Genomic DNA, 26981 nt, shown 5'->3' on the forward strand with positions numbered 1-26981 from the left:
TGTTTAGCATGGGCAAATACAGCTCCAGGAAGAATCATTGACTTTGTTAGCTTCTAATTTGAAATTATGTTAAAAATATACCGAGGTATATCATATCAATTGGAAAAAAAATCATTACCAAACCGTCCAGATTATTGCAGTGTGCAGCCTTCATTTTCACTTGTGAAATAAACGGGTTAATAGGAGTCCTTGTCAGTTTGTTGTTTAGTCACTCATTCAGGTCCGACTCTTGTGACCCCATGCAGCCCACCAGACTCCTCTGTCCATGGGATTTCCCAGGCAAGAATACCGGAGTGGGTTGCCAAAGGCACCAAATTTGAGTTCGGTTAAAAAAAAAAAAGATAAACTATTGTGCAGAAGTGAATCCACCCTTCTAGTTGGCTTCAAAATTTGAAAGAAAAATCATAAAAGGAATAGCTGCAATTCAAGTGAGACCAAGGCTACTTGAATAGATATTGTAGACCCGCAAATATAAAGGATGGTAAAAGTAGGCAGAAAGAATGAAAAGCACTCCATCTGAAAGCATTCTGATTTTTAGAAAACAAGAAACGTGGATAAGTGGATGCAATTTAAAATTTAGGCCTTTTGAATTGATTGAAAAATTATATTTCTTTATAATTAAATTAGAATATAATTACTTTTAGAGAAATATAGTTTCCTAATTATGCAGAGATTTTGTTTGTAATATTTTTAATAATACTGAAATACAGTTACAAAGTATACAGAATAGAAGTGCAAATTATTGTGCTGACTTCTCTGTTGTCTGTCTACAATTATTATAGGATTCAGTATCTCTGACCTGCCTGAGTTATCCTCTGCTATGGCAGTTTTTCAGTTTTTTTCCTCCGTTCTTCTCACCTTCCCTCTATTCCTTCCCCCACAGATACATATCATATACCTAATATGTGTTAACCATTCTGTTAGATGTTTGGAATTTGGTAGTGAGCAAGAGAGAAAAGGTCCTTGCATTCACAGAACTTATATTTCAGTAAGGGAGACTGAAAATTAACCAGTAAACACAGATGACAATTTCCGCAGTGTTAAGTGCTGTCAAACCAAATAAAAATAATATCATTGAAGGTTCATGGGACATAGGGAAGGGCATTTGGGGGCCTATTGGTTGGAAAAAAAAAGTCTTATTCTGAGTGTTCTATGAAGATTTGCAAAGATGAAGCTGAGAGCTTGGTTTCCCTCAGGGCTGGAGCTCAGGGAGGAGTGGGAGGGCAGGCAGGTAGGCAGCCTGGTGTAAGGCTTTGCAGGACAGAGCCATTTGCCTTTTGTTTCTACTGTATTAGAGATTTCAGGAGAGCATGTAAGCAGGGAGTGAGATAGCCCGGGTGGGAGTCTGGAAGCCAGGAAATTAGAAACCATGCAGAACTTCTGGATGTTTGACCTTAACGACTGTTGGGTGGTAGGGACAGCTTTGGGGGGAACCCAGGGTTTTAGGAACCACTTGGAGGTGTCAAGGAGGTGGCACATGTCTGGTGAAGACAGTTGCTTTTCTATGATAACATTTGTTTAATGATGAAGACTTCTGAGGTGGAAAGTAAAACCTTTATTATTCAAGTTCTGTAGGAGCCTTAACAGGGACCACTGTCTAGAAGGTTTACAGAATTATGATGGAACTTTGCTTAATTTTTTTTTAAAAAAAAGGACTTTTGCTATCTAAAACTATAAAGTAGGTCTTGTTAAGGAGTCAGTGTCCTTTTGTTTCTCTTAAACACTGCTTACTTGTGAACTGTGTGAACTGTGAGGAATCAACACTATTCAAGTTACATCATACCTATGGGCTCTTTTAAAGGAGATTAAATAAGGAAGATTTCCCATTTTTCATTATATCCCAAATAGATCTTAATGAATCATACCAAATCAAAACGAATAAGCCATTCTGCTATGATGACTAAACACTGTATGAATAGTATTAATTATTATATTATAAAAGGGTCATTTTCACAGTATGAGGATATGAAGTGAAAGTGTTAGTTACTCAGTTGTGTTGAACTCTTTGCAACTCATGGACTGCAGCCCGCCAGACTCCTGTCCATGAAATTTTCCAGGCAAGAATACTGGAGTGGGTAGCCATTCCCTTCTCCAGGGAATCTTCCTGACCCAGGGATCAAACCCAGGTCTCCTGCATTGCAGTCAGATTTGTTACCATCTGAGCCACCAGGAAAGTACAGTATAGAGCAGCACAAATAATCTTTAAGTATGAGAAAGAATATAGTTGTTAGTGTGTCTCACCTATTTTCATCTTTCTTTGCAGATCATGTATTTTAGTTCTCTGTTCCCATATGTGGTACTTATATGCTTCCTAATCAGAGCACTCCTTTTAAATGGTTCAGTTGATGGCATCCGTCACATGTTTACCCCTGAGGTATGTACTGTATTTCCAGTTAAGGCTTATGATCACAAAAGCTTTATGTTGTCAAAATATTCCCACAGTTAAATTTAAGGGATAATTGTTTGAACCTACGTACAACAGTGTACACTAAACTATTAAATTATAACCATTAAGTTAACCAGCCTAGTAAAACCAAGGCTTTTAGATATCTATAATTATATCCAACTCTCTCCACTTTAAAATGTTGCACTTTATCCAGAGTAAGTTTCACTATTTAAACTTCAGAAGTTCCTCTTTTACAATAAATTAACTTCCCATTTTTATACTGGTACAGTTTAGAACTTATCAATCTTTACTCTTTCTCTTCTATTTCAGTGGTTTTTAATCTTTTGTGACATGGACTCCTTTGGGAAAAAAAAAAAAAAAAACTGATAATAGGATCTTCTTACCAGAAAAAATAATGAACATATTAATTTGCTTATTGTCTTAAGAGGTTGACAGAATTCCTAAAGTCCATGGACCCAGATTAAGAATGCTATTGCACTCGAAATCTTGTCTTAGAAAAAATTCAAGGTTTCTTGTTCTGTTTTGAGGTTTTGTATTTTTTAGAATAGTATTTATATTAGTGTGTTTGGGAAGTTCAGTAATTTTTATAAATGCATATGCATTTCAGGAAAATTCCATTAGGTTTCCTAAAAGGCTCAGAACTTAAACTCTGTCATTTAACTTAGAGCTGACCTCAATGTAGGGCTCATTGAGACTTGTATTGGTTTGAGAGGAAACAGTCAAAAACATATTTGAGGTGCATATAGATTTTGGATATTCACTGAAATGAAATCATACTTCAATTATCGTGCTAACACTATCATAATCAGACAATGAGTTATAAAGACACAATCTCAATTTAGTTCAGAAATTGGAAGTTGTCTGAGACATGACTGCACCAAGCATCGTGCTGAGAGACTCGGGGAGAAGATTTTAGCCTCCCTGGGATTGTCACTCCTGGCAGCTGCCGTGGTCCTGTGAAAAAGAGGCTGTGTTTTTTGAGTATCTGGTTCCAAGTGGGGTTCTGTTCATTCTCAAGTAGCAAAAATGTTGACATTGTGATCTGCTTCTCTTCTATTGTTCAAAAGTCCTATAGGGTTGTTGGAATTTCTCAACGAATAATTAGTTCACATTTATGAATTCAGCTATATTATCATTTAAATCAGCCACAAATGGGCCATACTTAGTGACGACCACAAATATTTATTTTTTACAGTATAGGAAAAAAAAAAGTTTTCTGAGTTTAAAACAACTAGCTTTGATGTGGATTCCTGGAATTTCACGTTTCTCTAAGTTGGTAATTGTTTGTGACATGACTCTAAATATTGGATTTAAATAGATATTTTAGAATCTAGATACTTGAATATGACAGTTTTATACGGTCCCCATGTTTAAAACTGCAATACTTGGTTAACATTTTAAACCAGAACTGGAAATAACTATTAAAATACAGTGAATTACTTCTTCAGCTCACTTTGGACTATTGATAAGATTGGTATTAGGCCATTGTAGGATGTGATAGTTAATATAATAACAATACAAAGTTTTCTATTTCCTTTAAATTTAAGTTGTTTATGTAAGGGAGAAAGTTCCTAAGGACACAAAATATTCTCAGAGAATGGAGATTCAGTTTCTGAATTGGAAATGATCAGAATGTCTTTGGTAAATAGGTATTGTCTGCCATCTAGTGGTAAAAGTAGAGATAGTTGAATGAGTTCGGTTTTAATTTGCTGATTGTGTCCAACTCTTTGAGACCTCGTGGACTGCAACTTGCCAGGCTTCCCTGTCCTTCACTATCTCCTGGAGTTTGCTCATGACCATTGAGTCAGTAATGCCATTCAACCATTTCATCCTCTGTCACCCGCTTCTCCTCCTGTCCTCAGTCTTTTCCAGCATCAGGGTCTTTTCCAATGCTTATCAGCGTAGCTGTTACTGTAGTCCATACGTTAGCAGTTATTGAGGACTCAGTGTGGTAGGCAATGTGATGAGTAGTATTTACATGCTTTGTTACTCTCATCTTTCAGTTGAGAAAAATTAAACTCAGAATGGACAGGCCACTTACCCTAGGATGCACTATTTTTAGATTATTAAATGACTGTCTATGGAAGTCATGTTCTTAACCACATCTGGCTTTGTTCCCGATAAAGGCAATTTCATTGCAAAGGTGAAAAGAGATAAAATACCAATTTAAATACTACTATTACTGAAATCAAAGTTAACTGTCTATTGAGGTCTTTGCCCAATATGGCTAATATTAATTGTTCCATTTAAAAGGTTTAGTTACATACAGCAATAACTGTTTAAGAAGTAAAGCTTCTTGAAAATTATGTTCAGCACAGATTCCAAACTTCAAAACTTTGGATCTGAAACCGCCTTTAAAGATTATATGGTTGAATTACTTCAATTTTCAAAGGAAAAGCTTTCAGGAGACTACTAAATGAAAGAATAATACCTATGTGAATATGCAAAGTACAAATAGTTCAACTCTACCCAGCTTATAATTATTACCTGCTTTGGCTGTTAGGCTTCACCAGAAAACACAAAACTGAGGGCATTACTTAAATAAAATTTATAACTTTTATGGCTAACTGGTTTATGGTTGCATTGGAAAGAAAACAAAGACAGAAATAGAAATAAGCGAAGATAGTTCATTTCTCCCTCAAATAGTCCTTTGCTTTGTCCTAAAGATATTGAAAATTTCCCATATGATTTTTTTCTCCATGTAAGTAACATCTCCATCTAAAGGTTCTATAGGCTATGGCCTTTCTTATTCATTTTCCTTGTAAAATTCCTCAATGAGAAATTTGTTCTTTCTCCTTAAGAACAGATAATCCCCAGATATCTTTGGGTGTGTGTCATTATGATATATTTAAACAACAGAATCGATTCCTTGTAGATTATTGAGAAATAATATTTTGCAGCTGACTTCTGTTCTGTTTAATTTTAAACAGCTGGAAATCATGCTGGAGCCAAAGGTGTGGAGAGAAGCTGCAGCTCAGGTGTTCTTTGCCTTAGGTCTGGGATTTGGTGGCGTCATCGCCTTTTCAAGCTACAATAAGAGAGACAACAACTGCCACTTTGATGCCGTCCTGGTGTCTTTCATCAATTTTTTTACTTCTATCCTGGCAACACTGGTGGTGTTTGCGGTTCTGGGCTTCAAAGCAAATGTCATAAATGAGAAATGCATTGCAGAGTATAGTCATTAATTTTCTTTACATTTTATGGCATAATTGTATTTGAAAAAAATCTCCTTCCCAAACCCACAAGTGTTTATTAATGCTGTTTTACTTTTCAGAAATTCGGAAATGATCATAAAACTTGTGAAAATGGGCAACATTAGTCAAGATATTATTCCCCATCATATCAACTTTTCAGCTATTACTGCAGAAGATTATGACTTAATTTATGACATCATTCAAAAAGTGAAAGAAGAAGAGTTTCCTGCACTTCATCTCAATGCCTGTCAAATTGAAGATGAGCTCAATAAAGTTAGTAGTCTGTTTAAGCACTAAAGCAATTCTCATTAACTTTAAAATATGCCTTACCCAGAAGACTTCTTTTAGGAAAAGGACCTTTAAAATACCTGAGGAAGAGCATGCTGTTTCAAAATTCATCTTTATTTCAGAGAGTGTATTTTCTTAAATCAGAAAGATTTGCTTTACTATAAAAAGTAGTTTCACTGATGAAGCCACAATAATTTAAAATATGAATATAAATAAGGTGATTTTCACATAGAAAATGAAATTAGATACATTTGCTGGTATAATACTTAACACAAAACTTGAATTATGATGACCATTTACATATTGCATAATTGTTTGGACACATGAATGATATCTCCCATCTTAATATTTGTGTTTGTTAAGTCATGATTAACTCCTTTTTCTAGCCACTGTCATATACTTGAATAAAAACGATATAGGGGAATGTGAATTAATAGCTTTGCATAAATTGTCACCCTCTCTTTACTTTGCCAAAAAAGAAAATATAATGAAGAAATTGGCCATTAATCACATGCTTTAAGATAGCTAAATGTACCTGAGACTAAATATAAAGAATCATGTGCAGGAAGTTACAGATGAAGCCATCATTAACACAACAATCTTAAATTCCATAAGGAAAGATTTAAATACTAACTTACTCTTAAATTTTTAAATTTTGGCTCTATCCGTGGTCTTAATGAGATAATATGATCACCCTGAATTTTGTTTAGAGGCACATTTCTTAGGAGACAACATGATGCTATCAGTGTGCTTATTTCCAGTAACTGTCCTGCATTATTCAGAGTTTCCCTGCCTTTTCATATACAGAGCCAGTGCGGCACGTGGCTCTGACTAACGTGGCTATTCTGTGTATCTTACAGGCTGTTCAGGGGACTGGTTTAGCTTTTATTGCCTTTACAGAAGCGATGACACATTTCCCCGCGTCTCCCTTCTGGTCAGTGATGTTCTTCCTCATGCTGGTAAATCTAGGGCTCGGCAGCATGTTTGGAACCATTGAAGGGATCATCACACCCGTTGTGGACACTTTCAAAGTGAGGAAAGAAATCCTCACCGGTGAGTTTTTATGTATTTGACTTTTCATTGAACTGATAGCAGGCCCTTTTACTCTTGGTGACTGATCAGAGATGGAAATAGGAAAAGAGTTTATTTTTAAAGTCCACTTATTAATATGTTTCAGAAGTATTTGTTATTTAGGGATTTATGTAATAGGCAAGTGAAACTTAATGTAGATCATATTATTATTATTTATTAGTTACCATTTATTATATTGCTCTTTATTAGTAGTAATGTCATTATGAAGTGCTGGTACTAGAACAAAGTCAAAGAATGTTCATGTATAATTTTGTATTCAAGTCAAATAATTCTAAAAAAAAAAGTTCAGATCATTGGCTTTTTCAAAAGTGTATAGCTGACATTGACAAACCTAAATTTAGTTTCCATTTGAAATAGCAATTGTAGCCTGATAGAAGCTAATATATCTAGGAAGGAATGATAATAACATGATTTATCAATATTGACAGTTGTTAATAAGTCCAATCTGCAGTTATTAAAGTACTGCCTGTGTATTGCATCATCCTTGCATTTGAGGGATACCAAGGATGTAAGGGAAATTACAGCAGAGATGCAGACATATAGGAGAACCTCCCCTCTAATTATCAGAATAGGACTGATAATTAAAATCAACATGGTTAGATAAAACTTGTCTCATGTAATATACTGACAGCGTGATAAAGACTATATGTTCTGAGAATTAAGAAGCAGCAAAGATCATCTAAATATATGAGGGAACTATCAGCAGAAGGCATGGAAATTGAATGAGAAAAGGCAATCTTCTCAGGTGTCAGAGGATAGTTTTAGTTAGTAAGAACACCCAAACAGAGACAAAGGAAGCAGCAAGGAAGCTGCTAGACCAGAGTGCAGCAACAGTGTTGGTAAGTGATGCAAAAATTAATTGGAAAAAAATATACAGATGATCTTGAATGCTGGCCAGTGGGGCACAAGCTCCTCCCCAGGCTCACTTTTTAGCTCTGAACGATTCAGTAGTCATTTACGTGTCAATAACTTGCCAATGCATATATACCCTTGCCACTCATTGCTCTGCTTAGTGTGAGTCTAAACAATTTCAGCAGTTTGTCAGATGTACATCTAGATTTCTTTAATTCAGTTGGATACAAATGAGAAATGTATCTCTTTCTTTTCCTGAAAGGCCCGCTCTGCTTCTGCAGTTTCTATTTATTTTAAGGCTATCAATATCCTCTGACATGCAGACTAAATAACTGTCATCTTTGCTGCTTTCCTCATCTTTCCCAGCATCTCAACCCTCCTAATATAATAGGGCTTGCAAAATTAAGGGAACAGCAACAGTGTGTGTGTGTGTTGCGGGGGGGCGGACACACATGGGCGTATTTGCCAACTCCCAGTGGAAGACTTAGTAGATCAGAGTAAAGAGGAATATACTCTGTACTCCCTTTACCTGTATTTTGGGATCATACTTTTACTTCAAGTCATTTACTTTGAGGAAATGTTCCCCCACCACGTTTGTCAAATGTTTTTGTCTGCTTTGATATGACGGTAGGACTTAGATCTAAGTTACTTATTATCTGTTCCTCTCACCTCGTCAGCGAGGCTCTCAGTGTCTGTACCACCTAGAGTACACTTTCTTCCTACTTATACTATGATGCAATTAGGCGAGAGTAAGTGTGATACAGGCCATGGTTCAAATCTAAGCTCTGCTACTTCCATCCTGAGACTTTGAGTATGATTTGCTGTGACAAGCATTTAAATATTTCAGTATGTGTTAGACTCCAAGTAAATGCTCTTAATGTCTTTCCTTTTCTACCCGATGTGTTTATATATAATATTTACTTATGGATGATGTAACTCATACCACTAGCCTAGCACTCACAAGATGAATGAAATGGCTTAATTTCACCCATACTTATTGAGATTGTTCAGGAGCCTCCATTGGATGGGACCCAGGGATGCCTGTTTTCTCTCCTTCTGAACCGCCTCCACCTGCCCCACTTCTGCCGTTTTTACTCACTTCTGCTAATAGGGAGTTGAGAAAGACAGCCCAGTCATCTCTTATTTTTGAGGGCTTCTCTACTAACATGCATGAGAGAACAAAGAGTCTAACAAAAATATGTGAATAGTATATGGATTCCAGGATTCTCTCTAAATTTCTATGGTAGTGGTATCTGGTTGGAAGTGTCTGCATCTTTCGGCAATACTCCTATAGAAACTCCTTTTAGACTATTCTTCTTAATTAATTGGAGAATCTGGTTGGCCAACCCTGTCATAATTGTATTTCCAACTCATCTGCCCAGGCAATATCAAGGTAGAGTATAGGTTATTACTAAGGGGTCAAACTTTTTTTTTTTTTAAATTATGCTTTAACAGTAATGATATTTCAATAAAATATAAAAATATATGTTATCAGTCTTATAAGGCACATTCATCTCATGATTAATTTGAAATTTCAATGTTGCTTCCAAAACTAGAAAACATTATTAAAAGTAGAAATGACCTATGAACATTTGCTGCCTGAAAAGATCACTTTTCTATTAATAATGAGACATGTGTATGGAGATTTATACTGTTATCTTCTCTGTTTTGCCTTGTTTGTTATTTGGGCTTGGTACATACATTTCCACAGACTCAAGGAGATGAATTGAGTTACTGTCCTACAATGAATTCCTATTAAATCCAGGGCTAAATTCAGGTAACTAATTCACAATATATTCCATGGTATCAGGAAAAGTATCCTATTCATATTATTGACAACTTATAAAAAGTAGAAACAAAGTGCATATAATAATTTATAATGCAGTTTAAAAGACTTGATTCTGACAAGGTCTTATTTTTTTTTAATTTATTCCTTTTGTTCAGTTATCTGCTGTCTTCTGGCATTTTGTATTGGCCTGATATTTGTGCAACGCTCTGGAAACTACTTTGTTACAATGTTTGATGACTATTCTGCAACCCTGCCTCTGCTAATTGTCGTCATTTTGGAGAATATTGCCGTATCCTTTGTTTATGGCATAGATAAGTAAGTATATTCGCTTATGCATCCATTTTACATCTCTGCTTTGATATGTATCTCACTTAGGAGAAAAATGACTGGAGGAAAAAATGCCTTGCTACAAAAATCAAATCTTATGCAGGCTCTTCTCCATTCAACAGTTTTAACAAAGTGCATCTCCTTATTAGGTGATGAGATAGAACAGTGTAAATGGTAATGAGGTTTAGGATTCTGGAGCTTTGATTTAATTCTGGTTATTAAATAGGAACTTCCAAGAGCTTGTGTATATTGACTAAGTTCCAAGAACCTTGTTAAGCTGTTTTGAGCCGTTGTTATCTCCACTTCACACATAAGAAAATGCAGGCTTAGTGAGACACCAAGTGACTTGCTCATCACACACCTGAACAGAGGCAGAGCTGGGATTCAGAGCCGTTTTTGTGCTGTGCTGTGTTTAGTCACTCAGTTGTGTCCGACTCTTTGTGACCCCATGGACTGTAGCTCACCAAGCTCCTCTATCCATGGGGATTCTCCACGCAAGAATACTGGAGTGGGCTGCCATGTCCTCCTCCAGAGGATCTTCCCAACCCAGGGATTGAACCCAGGTCTTCTCCATTGTAGGCAGATTCTTTACCATCTGAACCACAAAAGACCAATTTTACTTAACTCTGAAGTCTATACCTCTAATTATGTTGCCAACCTGTTTTACAAGAAGGATTGATAAAATGCTTTATTTTATCATGTTACACAATGTTTTGTGTAGCAGGACCATTTTGGGAAGATATATATATATATCACTGCTTTAAGATATATATAGCATTCACTATACATATTTATGGAGTCATGACTTGAATTCACTAGATGCCTAAATCTTTAAATTATATACTTGCTTGGTCTGAAAAGTATGTAAACTTGTGTGAAATGAAGCATTAGAGTAATCTCAGAAGAAAAACATTTCTGGAGACCTTGTCCAATATTGTTTAAATTTGTTGTCTTCAGTTAGCTTGTAAGGATTAAGGCAGTAAGACCATCAAGCTTATTAGAGGTTTCTCTGATGGAGAAATAAGTTCACTGAATGAGGACCAGAGTTCTCTTCAACAACATAAAGAACATTATTATACTTAGTGAGCTTTGTGACAAAACTTAGAGAATATTTCATTATTCTAAAAAGCTGCAGGCAAGGAGAGGTAGGAAAATTTACATTTAATGATCATGTACTAAATAGCAATAGTGGTAATAGCTGTATATTGTTTAGTTGCTAAGCCGTATCTGACTCTTGCGACTCCATGGAGTATTACTACATCAAAATAAAATGGCTTCACAGCCAAAGAAATGATCAAGAAAATAAAAAGGTAACCTATTGAATGAGAAAAATATTTGCAAATCAAATATCCAAAAAGGTGTTAATATCCACAATGTATAAGGACTTATGACTCAGTAGCAAAAAAAAAAAAAAAAGAAGTCAATTAAACAACGGACAAAGGACCTGAATTTTTCCAAAGAATATATACAGATCATCAACAGATACATGAAAAGTTGTCAACATCACTAATCATCAGGGGAATGCTGTATGCATTGTCTTAATCCTCGTAACAGTATTCTGTGGTGACTAATATTACTCATCACAGATGTACAATTGGCCTGCCTTCTATAGGCGGACACAGTATCTTAGTTGTAGAATCAGGGCTTTTAACTTTAATTTCAAAACCAGATATTTCTATAGTCTACTGAGCTACCCCCAACTCCTCACCTGCACTGTGTTGGAATTTGATACTCTTACTGGACTGATCTATGGATCAGTAGGATCATAATTTAGTTTTCCATTTAGACTGTTCATCATTTACAATAGGCATAGTGGTAAATATTTCTTTTTAGTAGTTCCTAGATAATAATCATTATAACAACAATAGGAATAATACTACTAATAATACTTGGATCTATAAATTTCTGCTGTTTGTAAGATAGTGTGCTTTGCATATGTTGTCTATGATCCTAAGAATAACTCTCCAAGATGGGTATTATCTTTCTTGAGCATGCCAAAAATGAAGTTCAGAAGGACTAAGATATACATTTAGAAATTATGGAGGTATGATTTGAAACCAGATCTGTTGGTCTCTAAAGCTCATAGCTTGTCCAAGGAGCACAATTGGAGTTCTCTTGTTTAAAATGCTCTTATTTAATCACTTTTCCCTCCTTTAAACGTCTGCAGGAATCTTATGTTCCTCCTGTTCACCTTCAGTGTTTTCATGAGCTCAGTTCTGCTCTGTGATCTGCCACGTTTACCTAAATTTCCAGAGACAGGGTTGAGAGAAATAAGCCTTCCAGAACCTAAACGTTTGAGATAGCAAACTCAGATGCAGAAAAAGAAATATTGTATGGGCTTCCCGGTAGCTCAGTCGGTAAAGAATCTGCCTGCACTACAGGAGACCTGGGTTTGATCCCTGGGTTAAAAGATTAGGAAGAAATATGATTGAGAGAAAATGAGAAGGAAGATCCTATGATGCTGAAAGTGATGGCTGCATAGATTGCATTTCCCCAAGTTTCCTTTTTAAAATGAAGGAGAAAAAGAATGACTAGAAGGCAAAACCAAATACCCATGGACACCAGAAAGAACATATTCCCGTGGACCCTCAAATATGAAAGGTTGGGACAAACCACTGGCAGCCACAGAAGCTGTGCGGTGTCACATCCGTGAGGGTGATGGTAGTGGATACACAGCTGGGCCTCTGACAGCTCTCTACTCATTCCCAGGTCCTCCCTGCAATGTGTGGGAGGCTGATTAACCTGAAGATAGTGAGCTAAACTGGGAGAAGTGGTATCTTTGGCCTCATTTCGCAGATTGCAGAGGGATCCAAACACAACAAGATCATCAGTGCTGGAACAAAGTGGTCTCTAAAATCTTGAAATGAACAACCCAGAGTTCTCTTCCAAGATAAAGCTCTGCACTGAGAACAAAGTGGTGGGAGCAAAACCGGAACTGAGCAGGAGATAGGCAGTAGAAGTGTTGGAAAAGGAAGTCCAAGTAAATACGAGAAAGAGAACAGAGGTTAAAAAAAAAAAAAAAAAAAAACTGATAAACTATGAGGCCGCCTCTTTTGATTACTTTGCAAAAATAGAGAGGAGGGGCTTCCCCGGTGTTCCAGTGGTTGAGAGCCTGCCTGCCAGTGCAGGGGACACAGGTTCAATCCCTGGTCCAGGAAGATCCCACCTGCCACGGGGCAGCTAAGCCTGTATGCCACAGATACTGAGCCCACATGCTATAGGGTCTGTGCTCCACGACAGGAATGAGAAGCCCACACACTGCAACTGGTAGTCTCCGCTTACCACAGCTAGAGAAAGTCCGTGCAGCACCAAAGACCCAAATGCAGCCAAAAAGAAGTAAATAATTAAAAAAAAAAAAAGAAGCAATGCCCATGTATCCTTCCCTCTCCAAAATTCAGGAAATTTTATTTCACATAAATGTGGTTAAATCATAAACAAAAGTCATTAAAAAAAAGCAGAAAGGAGCAGAATAATATCCCTTCAGATAACAAATCCACACAAGCAAAACAGATGAAAAACTCATAAGATTTCAAAATGAAGTTGAAATAGTGTTGAAAAATGATAGAAGCCACAAAAGAATAGCATATATCAGTTATTTTAAAATTGAGAAATATTATAACTAGAGACAAGGGAGATTTGAAAACAGAGGTGATAGAACTCAGGAAACAATTGTGTATAACAGAAAAATCACTTAATACATGAAGTCAAATTAAAACGAAAACAAGTACAATATATATCTCCTCAAGAATTAGAAGCTAGAAAGGAAGAATACTTTTTAAAATCAAAAAGAAATCACCAAGGATAAGAAAATGAACAGAAACAGCAGTCAAGCAAAGATGATTCAACATTTGTGCAATGAGGACCTCTAAACGCAGTGGCTGGAAAATAACTCTGAAAACTGTAATTAAAGAAACATACCGAAGCAAATAACTTGAGTGTTGAAAGGGCAAATGATATAGTTGGAAGAAACAGACATAAAGGCTGACACCAAGACAAAGCCTAGGATGTTACTTGGAGACCAAAAAAAAAAAGCATGCATGCAGGTAAAAAATAGTACCAAACAAATCATTTACAATAGAAAAATCTGATAGTCAACAAAATTTTTGTAACAATCTTACATAGACATATTTATGATTTTCGAAGAAAGAAAATGTAAACTACAGATTTTAAATTCAGCTGACCTGATATTCAAATATAGTGACCATAAATAATTTTAAACATGCAAGAAATTAGGGAATATAGTCACTGTGATCCCTTTTTGAAGAATCTACTGGAGAACTAGCTTTAGACAACCAAAAAGTCTACAGAAACATTAGTACAAGACTGGTGGATGGGCAGTACATATTTTATCTCGAATTAAATATTAAGGGATATAAACCAGTATGTAATGGCGACATGCTCCTGATAGCGTTAACATCATACAGCTGTAAAGTGTGAATGTGCGGAAGTCCTTGGTGGTTCAGTGGTTGGGACTTAGCGCTCTCACTTCTGGGGCCCTGGGTTTGATCCCTGTTCTGGGAACTAAGATCCCACAAGCCATGCAGCCAAAAAAAGAAAAAGCAAATCTTATTTGAGGTAAATAATGTCTCAATAACTTGACTTTAAAAAACAAACACATAAGTCTAATCATTACTCAGTCTAAGTGCTAATTCACAGGAAATAGGAGGATGAGATACACTTGTGAAGCCAACAGTGTGGGATGCAATTATTAACAGCAAAATCTAAACTGTTGGAAACTACGGGACAGAGTGCCCAGCTCATTTAAAAAAAGAATGACAGAAATGACACAGAGGTTAGGAGGCACTTAGCAGAGATGAAGAAAGGAGTTCAGAAAAAAATAAAAAATCAAAGAATCATAATGTGTGCACCCTCTTTCAATCAAATGACATCAGACTGAAAACAGAAATGAGAGTTTGGATCAGTTGGATTGGATGATGTGAGTTAATTATCTCTAAATAAATTTTTTAAAAAAGAGAGAAACAAGGAAATTTTAATGTATTGCAAATATTGTGTTCATAGCATGGAAGGTCATCAGTTGGAGGAGACATTCCAATAATTATAAATGGGCTTCCCTGGTGGCTCAGATGTAAAGTGTCTGGCTGCAATGTGGGAGACCTGAGTTTGATCCCTGGATTGGGAAGATCCCCTAGAGAAGGAAATGGCAACCCACTCCAGTACTCTTGCCTGGAAATTCCATGGATAAAGGAGCCTGGTAGGCTACAGTCCATGGGGTCGCAAAGAGTCAGACACAACTGAGTGACTTCACTTTCACTTTCCAATAATTGGCTTAAGGGGACTTCCTCCAAATAAAAAGTACAGTACACTGGTTCCATTTTACATTATAAATGTTCTTAATTGTTACGTCATCTTCCAATGTGACTTTTAGATTCAGTAGAAAGTGTCATAGGGTATCATGTTTAACCCTGGTCAAACCATTGACATAATGCACATTTTAAAGGACATTTAATTTAGCATATTTTAATATAGCTACCTTAACTCGAGGAATAATTAAATTATTTCTTTCTATTTAGGTTTATGGAAGACCTAAAGGATATGCTGGGCTTTACTCCCAATAGATATTACTACTATATGTGGAAATATATTTCTCCTCTAATGCTGTTATCACTGCTGATCGCTAGCATTGTGAATATGGGATTAAGTCCTCCTGGCTATAATGCATGGATGGAAGATAAGGTAAAATAAAAAGAAGAAGTCAGATAAAAGAATACACAGAATATCATTTTAGAGGTTTTTGGCTTTCACTTTTTTCAGTATAATTTGCTGTTTAATGGGTGGTACTGCTTTTATGCAGGGATCTTAAGATTTATGTTTTGTTTGGCCCCAAATATGTATGTTTTTTTATTTGTAATGAATATTTTTAGTATGTAAGAAACATTGACTTGGACCTCGTTTAAGTAATTTTATCCATATCACCATAGATGGACCAATAATTATTTAGGCTTTTGACGCTAGAGAACATATTGATCAAACCACCAGAAATTTTTCCTGCATAAATTTATGAAATCATATCTAAGACACTCTATGCCAATGAAAATATGCATCAACAATGTAGATATAATTTAAATAAATATTGAAGTAGAGTTTTGCCTGTCTTCTATTAGCCGTGAATATTCAGTACTCTTGCCTGGAAAATCCCATGGATTGGAGGAGCCTGGTAGGCTGCAGTCCATGGGGTCGCTAAGAGTCAGACACGACTGAGCAACTTCACTTTCACTTTTCACTTTCATGCATTGGAGAAGGCAATGGCACCCCACTCCAGTACTCTTGCCTGGAAAATCCCATAGACGGAGGAGCCTGGTGGGCTGCAGTCCATGGGGTCACGAAGAGTCGGACCCGACTGAGTGACTTCACTTTCACTTTTCACTTTCATGCATTGGAGAAGGAAATGGCAACCCACCACTCCAGTATTCTTGCCTGGAGAATCCCAGGGATGGGGGAGCCTGGTGGGCTGCTGTCTATGGGGTCACACAGAGTCAGACATGACTGAAGCGACTTAGCAGCAGCAGCAGCATTCAGTTTCTTTTCTCAAGCTGCATTAGCTACATCGTAATGCAGTCACAAGATATATATTGTCTATTAGAAAATTAGAATGCTTAATTTTTAGAGCTACCCCTGACCTTTATTCTATGGTCACTAATTCTATACAACAACTCAATTCATGACTATTCTAAAAAAATAAGTCGGCTATCCTTTATCAAAACCCTTGGGGACAAATGTAGTTCAAAATTTAATTTCAGATTCTAGAAAGGTAATGTGGAGAAGGAAATGGCAACCCACTCCAGTATTCTTGCCTGGTGAATCCTGTGGATGGAGGAGCCTGGTGGGCTGCCGTCCATGGGGTCGCACAGAGTCAGACACGACTGAAGCGACTTAGCAGCAGCAGCAGAAACGTGATGTGGCACATATAACAGGTATCCATTGCTTAGTAACAATGACCCACAACTTAATAACTGAAAGCAGTGCTGACTTATTATTTCTTAGGGTTTTGTGGATAAGCGAGAAGATTCTTCTCTGGGTCTTGCTTGAGTCAACTCATGCAGTTGACTGAACTTGGAGAGCTGGGCTCTCTCTGTGAGCTTTCATTCTTGACTTCTTCCAGGCATTATGGGCTTAGGGTAGCATCTAAGACACAGAGGCAGAAATCATCAGGCTTTTAAGGCTTTGCCTTGGAAGTTGCTTACTGTCACTTCCACAGCAATTTATTAATCAGTCACAAGATTAGCCCAGGTTCTTTGCTTATAAACCTGAGATAAATATATTTTTTTCACATCCCTGCAGAGAATGCTAGATGATTAATAATTATTTTTTGACTTTAACAGGCATCTGAGAAATTTCTGAGCTACCCAACGTGGGGGATGGTCATCTGTATCTCTCTGATGGTCCTGGCAATATTGCCCATCCCAGTTGTCTTCATCATCCGCCGCTGCAACCTGATAGATGATAGTTCTGGTAATTTAGCATCTGTGACCTATAAGAGAGGAAGGGTCCTGAAGGAGCCCGTAAACTTAGAGGGAGATGATGCAAGCCTCATTCATGGCAAGATATCAAGCGAGATGTCCTCTCCAAATTTCGGTAAAAATATTTATCGAAAACAGAGTGGATCGCCAACTCTGGATACAGCTCCCAACGGACGCTATGGGATAGGGTACTTGATGGCCGACATGCCAGACATGCCGGAATCTGACTTGTAGCTGGAGGTGGAGGGCGGGGGGTGCAGAAATCAGTGAGTGTTATTTGGTTCATTTTTATTAATGAACATTGGCTCTACTAAGAGAAGCGTCAGACTTCGCTTATCAGAGGGTGATCTCAGGTGTTCCATGGCTGTGATCTTTAATCCTAACAGCAAGGGTAAATTCAGCTTGACCATTCCTTTGGAATCTTCGGTTTACATTTGAGCAGAAAGAGTCACAGACAAAGTATACAATAACTGACTGAGGTCCACATTGATCGGAAGTTTTAAAAATACTTCTGGCATTTGTCTTTTCCAGGGATTCCTATCTCTATAAAAATAGGTGTTACCTCAGTTTCTAACAATTTCTGGCTGTCATGCTATGGGAAACTCAAAAATGGTATACTTCAAAATCGATTAAGTTTGCCTTCAGGGTAACCCCCAGGATTAAAATAAACAGTTCTGTAAGCTGGTGCCGCTCAGCACACTTCCATGAACATATCGTGTAGATAGGCTGCACTTATTTTGGTAGCATTGATACCTTCTTAGGCTATTAGTTGAAGAAAACTGCAAAGTATTTTCTTATGTAATAGCTGTATAGAGCAATAGTATCAAAGAATAAGAAGGCACTGATGCTGGGATGAAAGGTGAAATTCAGAAGTGACTGGGGATCGTGTGTGTGATGGCTGTATATTTTGTGTAAAATACATGTGTGTGAAAATGATCTCAGAATGAGTCACTCAGCACTCTCAAGAATTAAGCTGACTCCGCATTTTTCTATGCCGTGTGCCTAAAAACCTACTTGATATTTATTGTGGTTTCAAGATTACTCATAGTATATTTCTATAATATACTTGCAGTGTATATAGCTATATATTAGTACTCTAAGTACTGATTTGAAAACTTGAAGCAAGATGGCATTTTATTTCATATCTTTCTGTTTTGCTTCTGTTTTATGCAAATAAAAATCCTTTTTTAAGTGATTGTTAAACTTGTATGGCATTACATTTTAAGCAACAAATAAAGTTCAAAAATGATGTTTGTTTCCCTCATTGATTTCTCTTGTGCTACCTGAATGGGATTGTCTTGCACCTCTGCCAGCACTTAGGCTTTTCATAATAATTAATCATCACATTCCAAGAGGGATTAATAGATTGACTAATAGAGTTACCACCACTTTAGAGACAAAAGAAAAGGAGAGTATTATGGCTAAATGGTGTTTGAATGTAGTCTCACGAGCTTCCCAGGAGGCTCAGTGGTAAAGAATTCACCTGCAATTGAGGAGATGTAGGTTCAGTCCCTGGGTCGGGAAGATCCCCTGGAGAAGGAAATGGCAATGCACTCCAGTATTCATGTCTGGGAAATCCCATGGCCAGAGGAGTCTGGTGGGCTACAGTCTGTGAGATCACGAAAGAGTCAGATGAGACCAAGCAACTAAACAGCAACATTAACAACGTAGTCTCACAATTCTTGGAAAAATACTTATAGGCTCCCAGGAAATCACATGCAGAGGTGAACTGCTTGCTGGATTGGTATTGTCTCGAAGTGTAAAAAAGTGATGACGATTTCTATGAAACTGTTGTATATATGAGGTTGGATGAAGCAGAACTCCATTGAGTGTCATCTAGTTAAAAAGATTTTATTTGACTGTCCTACCACTATATTGGTCATATTTTAAAAATAATGATGGATAAAGCAGCAAAAGAGGAGAGGTAGTGTACACACTGTATCCATTGATTTATTTTGGCCAAATATTCTTCATCTGCTATGGACATACTAACAGACTACATCACTGCATTTAAAATATAATTCCACTGGTGACTAAAACTTAAGAGTTTTGTTTTTTTTTTTCATCTTCACTAATACAGTATTTTGTTTCACTTCAAGAATATTTTATAGATAGGGAATATATTCACATTATATGGACTCAAAAATTGTCATAATTCAGTGTAAATTAAATCCCCCCTTCAAAATTTCTCCTTGTCATCCATTTTCCATCCTTGAAGGCAACCACCATTACCAGTTTCTTAGGTGTCTTTATGGAGACACTCAACATATACTCTCTATAAAATGACAGCGTTCTGCATTCTTCCCTATGAATCTTACTTATGTCAAGAAATAATTTATTTTCTACAGTGTTTCATGTGAAGGCACATAAATCTGCCTCTTTATTTCAGAAGTTAAGGTAATATAAATTTTGTTTGTTTTCATGTTGAAATAGTGTTTTCTTCCATAAGCTATCCCAACGTTAGAACTGCTGTAGCAAATGCTTACTTTACCTGCCAACCTTTAGCTTAACGTGATAGTATACGGCCAAGTAGCACACATCCCTGTACACTCCCTCTCCTGCCAAAGGGCAGCTGATGTATAATTTGGAGACATGCCTTGCACTAGAGAATAGTGTCTTCTATTCTCAGAGTAATAGGAAAAATTGCAGGAATCCTTTCAGATGGAAGAGAATCTGAATGCCTTCTAATGCCTTCATATGACAGATGAGGAAACTAAGGCCATGGAAACAAAAGTAAAATGAATTCTGCTTTTTTCATTCAGTTAATTCTTCAGCTGTTCGTTCATTTCTTCACCCTTTCTTTCATCATCTACTTACTAAGAATCTGGCTTATTCTTAATACTAAGCTGAGAAACCATTGTAATTAAGGTGTAAACAATTCATCTTTTCCCAACTTTCTCACTTTTACCTGGGAGCTCCCCTCTCTGTTTTTTTTTCTAAGCCAGTGTAGTATTTAATCAATAAATAGTAGTATGAAGTGTCCCAAATTTGCTTTTGCATTACTTTCCACTCTTTCTATAAACTCTGGCCTTAAACTCACACCTAGATGTGACAGAGCCAAAGGTTATTCAAACGGAAATCAGTCCAGGGAGTTTGACAGGAGGGCTAGTAGACTGTTCCGTTCAGTCAGTTCAGTTGCTCAGTCGTGTCTGACTCTTTGCAACCCCATGAATCGCAGCACTCCAGGCCTCCGTGTCCATCATCAACTCCCAGAGTTTACTGAAACTCATGCCCATCGAGTCGGTGATGCCATCCAGCCATCTCATTCTCTGTCGTCCCCTTGTCCTCCTGCCCCCAATCCCTCCCAGCATCAGAGTCTTTTCCAATGAGTCAACTCTTAGCATGAGGTGGCCAAAGTACTGGAGTTTCAGCTTCAACGTCAATCCTTCCAATGAACACCCAGGACTGATCTCCTTTAGGATGGACTGGTTGGATCTCCTTGCAGTCCAAGGGACTAGAGTGTTCAGAGTGGGTCAAAGGAGATGGAGAAAATGTATTCACTTTCAGGTGTTAGAGTCATAATGAGGAAGCCTAATACCTTGGTGAAAGGACATCATATGGCATAATTTTATGTAAGTATATTTGCATTTTACATGTATTTCTGTTTATGTGCATTGTTAGATAGATGTTACTTTTTAAATTGAATCTTCAAATGGGTGCTTGATTCCAGAATATTTCAGATAAGACATAATACTTCTTAACTACAATTATGATTTTGAGTCACTTGTGACCTTTCTAAAGACATAGTTCTAACTTACCAAATTTGAATCCTTTTGGGATTGGATACAGGATATGAGTATTTTTTTAAACATATTCTAATATTCATTCTTGGTTAGGAACCATAGGTATGAAGAAGATGAAAAAGGAAATCAAGTAGAATATGAATTCTGTCTTCAATTAAACAAAATAAAAATGAAGATACAGTAACTGTAATATTTCAGGAGAACAATAATTCAGGTAGGTAGAATTTGGAATTCATAATTAAAAAGTACTTGAAAAGTAAAACATCTTTCTCCTTTTGCCTTTTTTTCTTGTCACTGTATTTTCTGGTCACTCCTCAAAGATATACATGTCTATGCCAACTGAATATGAATAAAATCACTATTAATTATAGCAATTACATAAAATTTCCCATAACTTTTAGTTGTAGATTTTTTGTGTCAAAAAGGGAAAAGACATAAAACTCTAGGTAACTACTAGAACTATTGAAGTTGACATTTTGTATAAGCTATCCATTGATGGATATAGCAAACACCCTCTTCCAACAACATACAGATGACTCTACACATGGACATCACCAGATGGTCAATATCATATTGATTAATTTTTTTGCAGCCGAAGACGGAGAAGCTGTATACAGTCAGCAAAAACAAGACATGGTGCTGATAGTGACTCAAATCCTTAAAATTCAGGCTTAAATTGAAGAAAGTAGGGGAACCAGTAGACCATTTAGGTGATTAAATCACTTATGATTATATAGTGGAGGTGACCAATGGATTCAAGGGATTAGACCTGGTAGACAGAGTGCCTGAAGAAATATGGAAGGAGGTTCATAACATTGCACAGGATGTGGTTATCAAAACCATCCCCCAAAAAGAGAAATGTGAAAAGCAAAATGGTTGTCTGAGGAGGCCTTACAAATAGCTGAGAAAAGAGAAGCGAAAGGCAAAGGAGAAAGGGGAATATATACCCAACTGAATGCAGAGTTCCAGAGAATAGCAAGTAGACATAAGAAAACCTTCTTAAGGGATCAATGCAGAGAAATAGAGGTAAACAATAGAATGGGAAAGAATACTCAGTTCAGTCACTCAGTTGTGTCTGATTCTTTGTGATCCCATGGTCTGCAGCACATCAGGCTTCCCTGTCCATCACCAACTCCTGAAGCTTGCTCAAAGTCATGTCCATCGAGTCAGTGATGCCATTCAACCATGTCATCCTCTGTTGTCCCTTTCTCCTCTTGCCCTCAATCTTTCCCAGCATCAGGGTCTTTTTCAGTGAGTCAGTTCTTTGCATCAGGTGGCCAAACTATTGGAGTTTCAGCTTCAACATCAGTCCTTCCAATGAATATTCAGGACTGATTTCCTTTAGGATGGACTGGTTGGATCTCCTTGCAGTCCAAGGGACTCTCAAGAGTCTTCTCCAACACCACAGTTCAAAAGCATCAATTCTTCAGCACTCAGCTTTCTTTATACTCCAACTCTCACATCCATACATGACTACTGGAAACATCATAGCTTTGGCTAGACAGACCTTTGTTGGCAAAGTAATGTCTCTGCTTTTTAATATTCTGTCTAGGTTGGTCATAGGTTTTCTTCCAAGGAGCCAGTGTCTTTTGATTTCATGGCTGCAGTCACCATGTGCAGTGATTTTGGGGCCCCCCAAAATAAAGTCTCTCACCATTTCCATTGTTTCCCCATCTATTTGCCTTGAAGTGATGGGACCAGATGCCATGATCTTAGTTGTCTGAATGTTGAGTTTTAAGCCAACTTTTCCACTCTCCTCTTTCACTTTCATCAAGAGGCTCTTTAGTTCTTCTTCACTTTCTGCCGTAAGGGTGGTGTCATCTGCATATCTGAGGTTATTGATATTTCTCCCAGCAATCTTGATTCCAGAAGTAGATGTCAATAAAGTAGAAGTAGGGCAAGACAAGAGACCACTTCAAGAAAATCAGAGATACCAATGGAATACTTAATGCAAAGATGAACACAATAAAGGACAGAAACTGTAAGGACCTAACAGAAGTAGAATATATTAAGAAGAAGTGGCAAGAATACAAAGAACTGTACAGAAAAGGTCTTAATGATCCTGATAACCATGATGGTGTGATCACTCACCTAGAGCCAGACATCTGGAGTGTGAAGTCAAGTGGATCTCAGGAAGCATCACTACGAATAAAGCTAGTGGAGGTGATGGAATTCCAGCTGAGTTATTTCAAATCCTCAAAGATGATGCTGTTAGACTGCTGCACTCACTATGCCAGCAAATTTGGAAAATTAAACAGTGGCCATAGGACTATAAAAGGTCAGTTTTCATTCCAATGCCAAAGAAGGGCAATGGCAACAAATATTCAAACTACCTCACAGTTGCATTCGTTTCACCTGCTAGCTAGGTAATGCTCAAAATCTAGCAAGCTAGGCTTCAACAATATGTGAACTGAGAACTTCTGGATGTAAAAGCTGGATTTAGAAAAGGCATGGGAACCAGATCACATTGCCAACATCTGTTGGATGACAGAAAAAAACAAGCAAATTACAACTAACGTAAGTTTCATGGACTACGCTAAAGCCTTTGACTGTATGAAGCATGACAAACTATGGAAAATTCTTAAAGAGATGGGAGTACCAGACTACCTTACCTGTTTCCTGAGCAACTTGTATGCAGGACAGGAAGCAACAGTTAGACCTGAACATGGAACAACAGGCTGGTTCAAAACTGGGAAAGGAGTACAAAAAGGCTCTATACTGTCACCCTGCTTATTTAACTTATATGCAGAGTGTACAGCATGTGAAATGCTGTACTGGATGAAGCACTAGCTGGAATCAAGATCGCTGGGAGAAACATCAACAACCTCATATATGCAGATGATACCACCCTAATGGTGGAAAGTGAAGAGGACCTAAAGAGCCTCTTGATGAAAGTGAAAGAGGAGAGTGAACAAAAACATTAAAAAAATGAGGATCATGGCATCTGGTTTCATCACTTCATTGAAAATAGATGGGGAGAAATCAGAAGCAGTGACAAATTTTATTTTCTTGGACTCCAAAATCACTGTGGACAGTGGCTGCCCCAGGAAATTAAGGCACTTGCTCCTTGGTAGAAAAGCTATGACATACCTAGACAGCATACTGAAAAGCATAGACATCACTTTGCCAACAAAGGTCCATGTAGTGAGAGCTACGGTTTTTCTAATAGTCATGTATGGATGTGAAAACTGGCCCATAAAGAAAGCTGAGAGTTGAAGAATTGATGTTTTCAAATTGTGGTTCTGGTGAAGGCTCTTGAGAGTCCCTTAGACTGCAAGGAGATCCAACCAGTCAATCCTAAAGGAAATCAACCCTGATTCCTTGGAAGGACTGATGCTGAAGCTGAAGCTCCAATACTTTGGCCACCTGATGAGAAGAAATGACTCATTTGAAAAGACCCTGATGTTGAGAAAGATTGAGGGCAAGAGGAGGAGGTGACAGAGGATAAGATAGTTGGATGGCATCACCGACTCAATGGACATGAGCTTGAGCAAACTCCAGGAGATAGTGAACGACAGGGAACCTTGGCATGCTGCAGTTCATGGGGTCGCATATGTTCAGACATGACATAGTGACTGAACAATAACAATAAAATATCCTTTACTGAGTATAGCGTATTATTTCCTTCATAATTTAGGATTGATGTAAAATGTTTCAAATGTTAATTTACCTCAATAGACTAACTCCAAAACTGACTGATCTAGTTATCCTACTGTAATCCTCATCTCAATCATTAATAAAGCCCATCAAAAGAGGTTAAACTAGAAAAGGAACCAGGACAGTACCCTGTCCTAAATTCAAAGCCTTTTGAGTTCTACCATTACTTTAACATATCACAGTCCTCCCAGCACCACCATCAAAACACACACATACAGACACACACACCACCATCCCCATCACTACCACCACCACCAAAACACCTGATCTATATGAACAACAAAGAAAAGCTCTGTGGTGCCTATGTAATTCTATATTTGGTTTCATGTAAATAGAAGAAGCCATACCTTGTAGACTAATGATGATATCTCAGCTGCTCTTCCTTTTCTAATTTATTAACTTTTCACTGGATAGTCAGCTGCATAGAGGCTATTTAGAAGAGACGGACATTTATATTTCTTAGAATACAATTTTCTCAGGAAAAAGCCATTAAAAGAGTTGCAACAATATATCATTTCACTGTTCTTTAAATAAATGTTTACAAAAAGCAAAAAAGTAGAACATTATACAGCATTGTACCCCAATCTGAAAACTTTGGTAAAACTTCTACCAATTTATGTTTTTGGTAAAACTTAAAATTTGCAAACCTGGTAGCCAAGTGACATTCATTTGATCTACTCATCACCAGCATTTACCCATATTATTGATGCTGCTGCTGCTGCTAAGTCGCTTCAGTCGTGTCCAACTCTGTGTGACCCCATAGACAGCAGCCCACCAGGCTCCCCCGTCCCTGGAATTCTCCAGGCAAGAACACTGGAGTGGGTTGCCATTTCCTTCTCCAATGCATGAAAGTGAAAAGTGAAAGTGAAGTCACTCAGTTGTGTCCAACTCTTAGCGACCCCATGGACTGCAGCCTACCAGGCTCCTCCATTCATGGGATTTTCCAGGCAAGAGTACTGGAGTGGGTTGCCATTGCCTTCTCCTTTTACTGATGAGGTCAACAGAATTCATAGATGCAGATGCCTGGCTTATATTCACTCATCTAGAACACTGTATGTCTCATGACTTTTTCCCTTTCATTTTGAAGCTTTTCTTTAATTTGAGTAAATATTGAAAGGATCAGTATGGGATCATTTGAGATCAGTTATATCATTATCTGGTAGGATTGAATGAACAAGATATCTTCTCTGAGCAAGAGGGGGTCTGGATGGCCCAATCTCTCTGCCAAACAGAACAAATAGAAGTTTATTTGTTATAAACTTTTTAAATATACTTTTGAGTAGAATTATTTCCATTCAGTCCTTTTGTAAACAATTTTATGAGATTTGATATCTCAATACATTTTTTCCTAGTTACTCTATGAGGTAATACAAGGTCGATAAAGACAGCTAAATGAACAGCCAACCAGGCATTCTAAATAGAAATATCAACCCCTCATTTCTTCAGCCAAGTGAGGTCACTGATAAACTGGTTCTAGGACTTAGCTTCAGTGGAATAAACATAATTATTTACATAGTATGCATTTTATTATCATGATATAAAATGCATTACCTACTTTATTTTTACTTTTTCAACTCATACTCAGAGCTCATATCCATTAAACAGAGAGCATTTTTTCACTCAAAGCTTCTTTCACTTTCATTTTTTTTTGCCACCTCTTCATAAAATATTTATATTCAAACAAATCCCAACCCAAACAAGTAAATTGAGCTACATTTCCTGTTGACGTTTACAGATGAATTTCAATAGAAAAAGCAATACGCACTTTTTGTCATCCCTTTTGTGGTATTCTTTTAGAATATCTTTCTGTGTTCTTTAAAAATACCATAGTTCATATCCTAACCTTGAGTTTTTCAATTTCACATTTTCAACTTTTTCAAATAAGACCTTTAAGGGGACTTCCCTGGCGGTTCAGTGGTTAAGAATCTGCTTTGAAATGCAAGGAATATGGGTTCGATTCCTGGACAGGGAATTAAGATTGCACAAACTGCAGAGCAACTAAGCCCACATGTCACAACTACTGAGCATGAGAACCACAACCATAGAGTCTGTGTATAAGGAAAGATCCTGCATGATGCAAGGAAGGTCCCACGTGCTGCAACTATGCCCCTAAGCAGCAAAAAAAAAAAAAAAAAAAGTGCACAGAGGCACATT

General features: G+C 37.3%; 1 protein-coding gene across 5 annotated transcripts in view; it reads left to right on the top strand.

Annotated features, from left to right (window-relative positions):
• The window catches only part of SLC6A15 (solute carrier family 6 member 15), a 57244-nt gene extending 38568 nt beyond the window's left edge, over positions 1-18676 (top strand). For 4 of the 5 annotated variants that reach the window (XM_027543225.1, XM_027543226.1, XM_027543227.1 and 1 more), the window contains 7 exons: positions 2264-2374; positions 5338-5579; positions 5682-5874; positions 6750-6942; positions 9778-9937; positions 15481-15643; positions 17290-18669. In XM_027543225.1, the coding sequence (XP_027399026.1) occupies positions 2264-2374; positions 5338-5579; positions 5682-5874; positions 6750-6942; positions 9778-9937; positions 15481-15643; positions 17290-17661 (1434 nt within the window). In that variant the 3' untranslated portion in view covers positions 17662-18669. Of the gene's footprint in view, positions 1-2263; positions 2375-5337; positions 5580-5681; positions 5875-6749; positions 6943-9777; positions 9938-15480; positions 15644-17289 lie in introns of all 5 variants that reach the window. The other variant, XM_027543224.1, reaches the window with a different exon arrangement.
• Positions 18677-26981: the final 8305 nt, after the last annotated feature.

Source organism: Bos indicus x Bos taurus, chromosome 5 (genome assembly GCF_003369695.1).
Source record: "Bos indicus x Bos taurus breed Angus x Brahman F1 hybrid chromosome 5, Bos_hybrid_MaternalHap_v2.0, whole genome shotgun sequence".
NCBI lineage: Eukaryota > Metazoa > Chordata > Mammalia > Artiodactyla > Bovidae > Bos > Bos indicus x Bos taurus.